At 30.8% G+C, this 11,474-nt stretch overlaps 1 protein-coding gene across 1 annotated transcript in view; it reads left to right on the forward strand.

Annotated features, from left to right (window-relative positions):
* The window catches only part of ASZ1 (ankyrin repeat, SAM and basic leucine zipper domain containing 1), a gene marked incomplete at its 5' end in the record, with an annotated part of 47,619 nt that extends 41,342 nt beyond the window's left edge, over positions 1–6,277 (forward strand). The window contains 3 exons of the mRNA XM_081285132.1: positions 1,697–1,802; positions 2,683–2,796; positions 5,973–6,277. Coding sequence (XP_081141258.1) covers positions 1,697–1,802; positions 2,683–2,796; positions 5,973–6,125 — 373 coding nt within the window. The 3' untranslated portion in view covers positions 6,126–6,277. The remainder of the gene's footprint in view (positions 1–1,696; positions 1,803–2,682; positions 2,797–5,972) is intronic.
* Between the last annotated feature and the right edge of the window lie 5,197 nt (positions 6,278–11,474).

Here is an 11,474-nt window from a genome sequence, read left to right on the forward strand (position 1 = left end):
CCAGAAAGGTCAGGTCATGAATTTGTCAATTCTTGATGTTAATGATCTACTTAATTCTTGTCATTTTGGTAGAATGTAGCATTTTGAATTCCCATTATTTATTATCTTTTCAATTTTTGTTTCTTTTTCTCTGAATGAGCTGTTCACATCCTTGACTTATCTATTAAGTTGTGTATCTTTGTACTTTTCACTGTAAATTAGTTTGTTACTGAAATGTCAATAGTAGCATCTTCTCTTAGCCAAAATCAATGGCGTTACTTTATTTAATGTGCTTAACCTTTTCTTCTTGAAATCATCACCTTTACTGGAATTCATAACAACTTTTAACTCCTTATTCCTTATTCTTCTACTTCTAAAACTACTTTTCTTTTAATGTCTTTTTTTGTTCACTTCTATCAATTCTCCTCTCTTCATAGTATGCCCTTTTTCTCTGTCTTCTTTGTGACCATAATTTTGATTTCTGTTGTCCAAATCATTATGATTTGTTATTATGTTCACAAGAAAGCCTGAATTCCAATTAATGGTTAGTGAAAATAAAAAATGTAATTTTTTTCCCCCACGGAATTCGCTGAACCTCTCTCTGAATTATATCTAACCTCAGGAGTCCGTAGACCTCAGGATAAATACCTTGTCAGACCTATATTATCTACTACTTACTAGTGGTTGCCACCTGCCTGTCTTCATTATCATTGCAGTTATTAGCATAATTAAGTCTGCTTGAATACCAGCTGTTTGCTAGACAAAATGCTTTATATTGCCTCCTGCAGTCCTCCTGAAAGTGCTATTGTCACCATTCTAGAGATATGGAAACATTTGGCTCAAGATTAGGCTTGCTCAGGTTCATAAAGCTAGTAAGTATGGAAGCTGATTCCAAACAGGTTGACTCTTGATGCAAGAGTCCGTGCTCTTAATTATTATGCCACAGTGTTTTCTCTTCATCCCCTATTCTCCTCACCACGCATCCTTAAATTCAGTTCTCTGCGTGGCACCAACTTTCATCGAAAGCAAATAACTGAGAATCATCCTAGATTCTTCCTTTTATTTCACATGCAATCTATCATGAAATTTTTCAAATTATTATCTTAAAAGTTTGTTAAACTACCACTCAACCTCCTCCTTCCAATGAGACTGTCAGATCCTTAGTTTAAGCTTTCCTTCATCATCTCTTAGATATATCTTTCTATTAGTCTCCCAGCTATTCTCTCTAATTTGATTTTTGTGTTCCTTTAATCCACACCACTTTTTCAATAAACTTTCTTCTACAAAAGTCAGATTTTTTTTACTTTCTTGTTTAAAATCATTTAATAACTCAATTATAGATATCTCAGTTGTAAATTAGCATTAACATTAGTGGTTGTTTGAGAGGATTGGAAGAAATAATGCATGTAAAAATAAGTAGTAGAGTATCTTCATATAGTAGATATTCTAGTATTGGTTCCTTCCTTCTTCCTATAAATAACAATTTTATAGTTGTATGTCTTCATTCATCTTGAAGTATGAGATCCTTATTATTGAAGACTTATTTTTTTCCTCTTTTTTAATTGGTGTAATTCAAGGCCTAATTCAGTTCCCAATACATATTACCTAATCTATTTTAAAGAATCTGTTAATTTTATAACTAGATATTTTTTGTATCTAGCACAATAGAAGGAAGTATATTGCTCTTAAGTGATTTCTGTTTGTTCTCTTTCTTTAGTGGTGATGAGTTCCTCAACTTTCTTCTGAAATTAAACAAACAGTGTGGCCATTTAATTACAGCTGTGCAGAATATCATTACTGAGTTACCTGTAAATTCTCATAAGGTATTATACCAAAATTATTAGGTGAAAAAAAAAGTATGAATACTGGAGAAAGTTCATGATAATTCAATAAAAAGTACTGATCTGGTAAAATTATATCAGTTGTTCAATGTAATATCCAATTAAGTAAATTAGTTTAATATTATTCCTTTATGTACTGATTAATTGAAAAAAATAGTGTTCTCACCCTCAGGAAAAGGAAAATGAATCAGAAGAAAAATTAAACCAATCTATGTATTGAACTTCCCATTTGTTCTTAAAGTGGATTTAATTGTTTAAAATATAAAGTGACAGGAGACCCAAGTGAAAGTTGAAACAAAACAGTGTGTTGAGTGTTATTAAAAAACTATTATCAATATAAAGTTGTTTTAGTTCAGGGAGTTTTAGAGAGAAAGTGTAAGTGGCCAGCTAAAGCAAACTTATTTTCTAGAGTTTTTCACATGATTAAGGTTTTAGATGTTTGTCTTAGTAAAAAAAAAAAAAAAAATTAAGTGCATTTGTTTTCCTGTGATCTTATGTAATACTAGTATGGGAATCATTTCATGAAAGTTAAAAAACTTTCATGAATTGATTTGTTCACCAGAACAAATTACATTAATTTCTGTGTTATATGTAACTATACTTAGGAAATGCATTTAGCAATCTGATTTAACTATTTGCATAAAATTTCTGATTGTTTATATAAAATTACTATTATATATTATATATATTACTATTTATATAAAATTACTGAACTTCTTTTTGGTGTCAGGATTTATCCTGAAAAACAATCCTTCTCAAATATATAATGTAATGTTTAGAAATTCTGTATAACCATTGTGCATGTAAAGTTAGATAAAGTTGTTTCCATTATTTAAAGTGTAATTTTTGAAAATATTAACAGATAGTACTAGAATGGGCTTCTCCCCGGAATTTTACTTCAGTTTGTGAAGAACTTGTTAGTAATGTTGAAGATTTGAGTGAAGAAGTCTGCAAACTAAAAGACTTAATTCAAAAGGTATATACTTAACATTAAAAAGGGGAGCGGGTAATTATGGGAAATGTTTTACAACAAAAAATGCTTGACAATGTAGCAGTTCTGATAAGAGTAACACGTAGAATACTTAGACAAGTGGGAAAAGGACAATATTCAAAGTAAGAAATATATATGGAAAACAAATTTTGTTGGTCATTAAGGAAATGCATACTAAAGAAACAATATGTCCTCCTCTTGTGTTTGATTGCAAGGGAAAGGGTGTCACTCCAGGGATATTCTTTCTAAGTGGAGTTTACCAGACTGATATTCTCAGTGAAACTTGTGGCACACTTTTCAAAAATGGTCTGGTAAGATGTCCCAAAGACTCTAAAAATATTTCTATCTTCAGTAGTTATATAGTTGCAAAAAGGCCAAAATGAAATATAGCTCTGTTAATATAATGGTGGATGAAATATTTCTTCTATTGGCCAGACTTTCTATATTAATTTGTAATTTAACTTCTGTTTTTTAAAGAGTGTAGGTCTTTGGGGTTCTGTTTTTATATTCACATAGAAGTATATATCTGGTTTTACAGGCAGGTAATTTAAAGAAAATTAGCTATACCAAGATCTCAACTGCTAAAAATAGGAACCTTTATTGAAGGAGAAGAGAGTAAAGGAAAACATTTAGAGGCAACTAAGGAACTCATTTCTGACTTCTTCATGTCTATTTAATAAATAAATTTTATTTCTATAATGCTTTTGGATGTATATTATGTGAAAGTTAGGTTATATATTAAATTTTACAGCTTCTACTTATAATTCATTCAACATGTTCACTAATAGTATATCAAAAAAGGTATTTTCCTCAGGCTGGGATTGTGGCTCAGTGGTAGAGCACTGGGTTCTACTACTGTAGACACTGTGAGACACTGGGTTCAATTCTCAGCACCACATTAAATAATAAATAAATAAATAAATAAATAAATAAATGTCCATTGACAACTAAGAAAGATTTTTTTTTAAGAAAAAGGTATTTTCCTCAAAATAAACTTTATACATGTTCCAGGTAGTTTTTCATTCTGACTATAACAATGTTTAATCAATAGGAGACTTTTAAAAGTGAGAATAAAAAAAGTTATGAAGCAAATTTTCTACAAAATAATAGTGGGAAGAAGATATTTTAAATGGGGAAATAAGCAATAAATTTTATAATTTTCTGAGAAAATAACTCTTTAGTCATGAAAGAGGTATTTTAGAAGTTGTGTTCTGACTTTATTCATTCAACTAACATAGGAGTGCTTGCTGTATGTCAGCCACCTGTTCTGCACAAACTAGATAGAGCCTGAACTTGAAGACAACAAAAAATTATGGCACCATTCATATTCAATACCTTTACCTTATCTAGAAGAATATTTAACTTAACGTAATATTTTTGTGGGGATTCAAGGAAAATTTGGAAAACTTTGTGTATAGAAACTTCACAAAGCATCAGCTTTTAATGTAGGAAATTCCCTAAGACATATTTGCCTCAAGGTTGGTTATTAATTTGGTTTCTCCAATTCAAAGTTACAAAGATGGAGTGGATAAGTGGGGAGTGCATATGGAGTCCTGAGATAAAATTGGAAAGAGAGAACCAGAATTTTCTGAAATGAATGAAATTAAAAACCATGGCTTTAGAGACTTACTGACTTTAAAACATAGATAATACATTCAAGTACCATAAATTTTATTTTGATAATGTGTACCTTTAAAGAAAATTTTCATCTTTCTTTGACTACATAGAAGGCCTTTTTTTTCTGTGACCTTCTCTGTCTAGAATTTACAAATTTCTGTATAAGGAATAGCCTTAAGAACACACATTATTAGTCTATAATAATAACAGATACAGTTCTCTAGGCAGGAAAATCTTAATTGTTGAGCAAGCTATGGATTTTTTTTGAGATAAGTTTTCAAGTAATAATTATCATAATGGGATTTGACTTAGGAATTATTATGGCTTCCAGGTTTGGAATATATTATTATGCTTGTTAAGTTTGTAATATTTCAAAATTTACCAATAATAACTGAAGGGGATTTTTAAAAAAAGAAACACGAGTTATCACAGATAAATCTATGGAAGTAACAAAGAGAGAGGGTGGGAGAGGTCAAGGCTAGACTTTAACACCACATCACTCTCTTTCGAACCAACACACTGACAGCTCCTGTCAGAAAGGGTCATTCTAAGTAATTGGTTAATAAAAGGAATGACTGTCTCAGGATTCAGTAAATGGAGCATCAGTGTCAAAAAGGAATCTGTTGCTGAATGAAGCCATTTGGAAGTTACACCAAGAATACAGTCTTAATGAGATTGGCATTGAAGTCTGTTTTTCTGCTATAAATTTAAAATTAATTTTGCAGGCTTTTAAAATTAAATATTTACACTGTAGAATTTAGAAGTCGTTATTTCTGCTGATGTTGAAAGTATTTATATCACCACTCCAGCACAGGATGTTTCTAGTAAATATCACTCTATAAATGTGCCTGATTCTTTTTATCTCAAGGATCTTTTGGTTTCTGCTTATTCTCTTCCTCCTAACCCACCACCAGCAGCCATTTCTCCTTTCCTTTCTTTCTTCTCTTCCTTCCCTCCATCCTCCCTGCCTCGTGCCCTGTCTCTCTATTTCCCCACTCCCACACTGCATGAGGCTTCTTTAACACATTATTTGTAAAAGGACCACTTCAGTTTTTGTTGACATGTGTTTCTGTAATTATATTTAAATAAAGTATTAAGTTTCTAGCATAAGCATCTGATCTTCCAGTTTTTGTTACATTTCATCTATTGTAGGTTTGTTACAAGAATGGTTCACTCTTTTTTTAAGACATTAATTGGTATTTAATATGAAAGTAAATAAATATCAATTGTTATTCCTCACAGATAAAATACAGACTTTAAGTTAACATTAAAAAAACTTTATCTCACGACCTAAAAACACCATTTTAAAATGTGACAATCTATGAAAGCATTTATTTTTAAAGTAAAACTAATAATTTACAGCAATGGGATAATGGTGAAAGACTCTTTCAAGATATGTGTTCACTTTAAATATTCATTAGAATCTTGAGTTGCCCCCCCCAAATCAAGCAAATTAATATGGATCTATTTTTTCAGATCAAAAGATGTTTTATTTTCAGTTTATTGCATATTAACTCTTTTCTTTTTTCCATTCTAAATATTAGCTGCAAAATGAACGGGAAAATGATCCAACTCATATACCATTAATGGAAGAAGTATCTACGTGGAAGAGTAGAATTTTGAAGAGGACAGCTATTACAATTTGTGGTTTTGGGCTGATTCTTTTCATTTGCAAGCTAACTTTTCAGAGAAAATAACCCTAATATTTGTTTTAAATTATGTCTGTATGTCTTATTCAAACTATCCTCATTTGCTTTTAATAACTATCTGTGGTACAACATAACTTCATTCTTTGCCTGTACTCCATAGGAAAATTATGATAATATGAAGCAGAGAGTTTTTCTTTAGAAAGTGATTTGTCAATTTGAGTTGTAAATATAGTTTATAATTTTGTTAATTTTGATCAAGAAGTAAATTATACATAATTCTTTAGTTTGAACATATGACTAAATCACATTCAAAATAAAAGTTTTATCTAATATTCTTTATATTTTAAAGTGTGTTCCTTTGTCATTGATAGTCTTAGAGAATTTGCAAAGAGTTCATAAGTCAGTAGCTTTATTTTAGTCCTTATTTACCTCTTCTATTACTACATAATAAGGAATTTCTTACTGCATTTTTGAGATATTTTTAGGAAATTATTGATTTAAAAGGCATTTCAGAAAATGCAAAGGATGAAGGTAAAATGTCAAAACTTTTAATTATGGATTAAGTATGTAGGAAAAATATTTCAAATGCAAAGTACAGAAGCAGAAAATCATAATAGTGTAAAAAGTACAAAGTACATTAGAATTTTTAATGGAAAATATTTCTGAAATATGACAAATTAGGTATAACATTATGAAAGATATTATGAAAGTAGAATATGGCATATATTTCTCATAATATAAGATGTATTTTATCATAATCAAAATATTGATATTCAGATTTTTTTAATGAAATTAATAAATTAATAAAAGACAGGCACAATTTAGCAGGCAATATGGTATTTAAATCTTGCTTAATTTAGTGCCATACTTAAACAGATGCATTTATTTTAAATTGCTTGAGAAGTAAACATCAAGCAAAGGGAGAGAATTCTTGAAAAAAATTCATGATTTTAACTCATATTTCCATAACTTTATTCTGAAAATGTAGAAATTGTACTGCTCAAAAGGAAACTGATTATACTGTAAAAAACTATGGGGAGGGGACTACCAGGGGTTTTCTTGGGGAGAGATGAGTAGATCAATATCTGAATGTCTATGATAAGGTCTTCATAAACATTTTATTTACTTCATAGTATAGTGTTATGAGAAATACATTCCTATTTTACAGAAATTAAGTCTTAGAGACACCATTGAAGTAAATTGTTGAAATTCACACCACTAACAATACAAGCTGGGAGTTCAGTTTATACTGTTTAACTTAAAATCTCATGCTCTTTCCAGCATTCATTCATTCACTTAAATATTTACTGAACATTTCCCATGTACCATCCATTTTTTGATGTTAGGAAATCAATGATCCCTGCCCTTGTAGAACTTACATTTTAATAGAAATAAACTACAAAGCATAAATACCATAAATGCTTTTTTAAAAAAAATTATACAAGGTGAAACAGGAAAATACAAGATGAAATTAGTATTTTAAATAGCAGAAAGACCTCACAAATATCAGGTCTTTTGTGAAAAACAAAAGTTTACAAAGCAAGCCATACAGATATCTGGATAAATCCATTCAAGAACAGAAACTATCACTACAAGACCAAAGTGCTCCCGAAACTGCCAGAAACCCAGAATGGCTAGAATCAAGTGAGTGACTAAAGAAAATATTAACTCAGAAATAATAGGAGACTGGATTGCTGCAACCTCTTAGTTTTAAATTAAGTGAGCTGAAAAACTATTGACAGATTTTGAATGAAGAATTAATAGGATCTGATGTATATTTTAAAAGGACCTCTACTACTGCTATTTTAAAACAGACTAGGAACACAAAGTATGGAAGCTATGGGGCTATTTAGAAGGTTACTACAATGAGTTACCAATGGAAATAGTGAAATCAGTTGTGTTCAACACAGGTTTCTAAAGAACCAATAGGATTTACTTAGAAGCAAAAACCAATACCCAAGTATTACATTTTTTTGGCTTGAACAATCAGAAGGATAAAACTGTGACTTACCAAGATAAGTCTCAGAGAAAGGCAGAGCAATTAGAAGGGTAGAGAAGAGATCTGAATAAACAGTAGAATACATTAGAAATTCAGGAGCTAGAACAGATTAAAACTGGGGATTTATAACTTCAAAAATATGGTAAGTCTGAGTTAGATACAAGGGAATGATGTCGACAGAGAACTGAACTCAGGGCACCAACATTCATAGGAGGGGAGACAGGAAGAACTGGGAAAGATTGAAGAGTGGCCAAATGAGGTCAGACAAAGGTCAACAACTTCAAGCTCATTGGCCAAATTCAGCCCAACAGGTGGTTGGCAGTATTAGTCACAGAGAAATGTAAATTAAAAACCCAAGGAGATAAAGTAGTATTGATATAGAATAAAACTTATACATTGATAGTTAAACTTTAAATTAGTGAAAGCCATTTTTGAAAACTGGTGGTGTCTATTAAAACTTTTAAACATGTTTCCCTGATGAACCAGCAGTACTAATCCTAAATATATGCTCTAGAAAAATGAATTGTACACATCCAAAAAACACATGTACGAAAGTTTCATAGTAAGCTTCTCAGTAGCCCAAAATTTCTAACCACCAAAACATTCTTCAGCAGAAGGGATAAATAACAATATTTATACAGTGGAAAACTGCCTAGTGATAAAATAGAGCAAACTGACTACATATAAAAACATGGGTGAATCTTATGAATTTGTTTTAAAAGCCAAACAAAATTTTGTACTATATGATTATTTCATTTATGTAGAGTCAAAATAGGTCAATCTTAATTATGGAAGTAGAAGTCAAAATATTAACTAGGAAGGAAGAATGCTGGAAATTTCTGTATCTCAATCTTGCTGGGAATTACTTGGGTATGTGCACAAAAATTCAGCAATACATACAATATCTAAATTATTAAGACTTAAAGGGATTTTTAAAAAACTGTTAAAAGGGGTTATGAAGCTTAGTAGAGTAGAAATAGGGGGAACAGGGAGGAGGGAAGGGGAAAAGGGGGCATTAGGGACTTAAATGGAGTAAATGAAATTTCATCATGTGTGATTATGTCAAAATGATCCCAGTCCTTATGTATAACTTTAATGCACCAATAAAAGCAAAAAATAAAACTTAAAATATCTGCACGATATCCTGAATTTGAAAACAAGTTTAAAAGGTAGGTATTATTATTTTTATTTTTTATTATAGATATAATATTGGGTTCATTTTGACATACTCATACAACTATAGAATATAATTTTGCTCCAGGTCAGTTCCCAGTACTTCCCCTTTTCCTCCCCTCTCCCTTCCCCTTCTTGACCTTTACTTATTGTTCCCTATTATTTTTTTTAATTAGTGCAATATAGATATACATAAATTTGAAATGTACTATGGTATATTCATACATGTACATAGGATAGTTTGATCATGTTCTAAAATATACATACTATTGAAAAGAAAATACTAAATATGTTCTAAAGAGAAATGTAAAACATTGATCTACTATTAGCAAGGATAATTTCCCTAAGTATTTTGCTTAGGGTACTAAATCTAGAATTAGAAGAGAATCGATATGAGCAAGTTCATCACATTTTTTATATACAACAAAGGCAAAGTTATATGAATAAAGGATGTCATAAGAATTTATAAATTATAAATTAAAAATAGTAAATACTATGAAACTATGATCACATATATTTGGTTTTCTTTAGCTATACATGACAGTAGAGTATTTTGACATATTGGACATACGTGGAGTATATTTATTTTAATTAGGATCCTATTCTTGTGGTTATACATGTTGTAAAGTTACCCTGGTCATGTATTCATGTGCAAGGGTAAGAAAGTGATTTCCAATTAATTCTACTGTCTTTCATATTCCCCTCACCATTCCCTTCCCTTCATTGTACTTTGTCTAATCCTGTGGACTTTTATTCTTCTCCTTTCCAACCTCCCTAGTTGTGGAATCCATAAAGCTGAGAGAACATTTGTCTGTATCCACAAAGCAGAGAGAACATGTGGCCTTTGTTTTTTTTAGAATTGGCTTATTTCACTTTGCATGATATTCTCCAGTTCCTTCCATTTACTGGAAAATGTCATAATTTCATTCTTTATGGCTGAGTAATATTTCATTGTGTGTCTATATACCACATTGTCTTTATCCATTCATCTGTTGAAGGGCACTTAGGTTAGTTCCATAGCTTGAGTATTGTGAAATGAACTGCTGTAAACATTGATGTGGCTGCGTCACTTGTAGTATGCTGATTTTAAGACCTTTTGGTATAAACCTAGGAGTGGTGTAACTTGGTCAAATGGTGGTTCCATTACAAGTTTTCTAAGGAATCTCCATACTGCTTTCCATTACTGGTTGTACCAATTTGCAGTCCCACTAGCGATGTGTAAATGAACCTTTTCCGCACATCCTTGCCAACATTTATTGTTACTTGTATTCTTGATAATTGCCATTCTGACTGGAGTGATCTTATATTGTTAACTAATTTTTTCTAAATAGCTTTGTTGAGATTATTCACCCATTTAGAGGGTAAAATTTATGACTCTTGGTATATTTGTTTTCTAGCTATAACCAAAACCAATTTTAGAACATTTTTATTATTGCAAAAAGAAGCACCTCTCCATCATGTATAACAAATTAGAATTTTTAAAAAAAAAGCACCTCACCATTTACTTCTCATTCCCAACTCTACCACACTATGCCTCCCAGCCCGGGGAACCACTAATCCACTTTCTTTCTGTACAGAGTTACCTATTCTATACCTTTCACATCAATGAAATCATTGGATATATATCCTTTAGATGTTCTTTAATTTCTCTCAAAAGTGTTCAATAGTTTTCAGAGTATACATTTTGTTTTTCTTTTGTCTTTGTGTTACTTTTTAATTTCATTTTCAGTTAATTGATTGCTACTCTGTTGAAATATAATCAATTTTTCATGTATATGTTGATTCCTTTGACCCTGCTGAGTTTGTTTATTATTTTAAGTAGGTTTTTTTTTTTTAGGAGCTGTCTTGGGATTTTCCATATGCAAGCTCATGTTTTCTACAAACAGACATAAAATTTTACTTCTTTCCCAAACTTCATGTCTTTCATTATATTTTCTTATCCAATTGCCCTGGCCTAGAACTTCCAATATAATATTAAATAGAAGTAGCAAGAACAGACATTGTTATCTTGTTCTTGATCTTAGAGGAAAAGCATTCAGTCTTTCACAATCCAGTATGATGCTAGCTGTGGGTTTTTCATAAATGTACTTAATAAGGTTCAAGAAGTTCTCTGTTTCTAGTCTGTTGAGTGTTTTTATCAGGAATGGGTGTTGAATTTTGCCATATGCTGTTCTGTATCTGTTCCCACCATATAGTTTTGTCCTTTTTTCTCTTGATATGATGTG

This window comes from Spermophilus citellus, assembly GCF_964194105.1.
Source record: "Spermophilus citellus genome assembly, chromosome: 3".
NCBI lineage: Eukaryota > Metazoa > Chordata > Mammalia > Rodentia > Sciuridae > Spermophilus > Spermophilus citellus.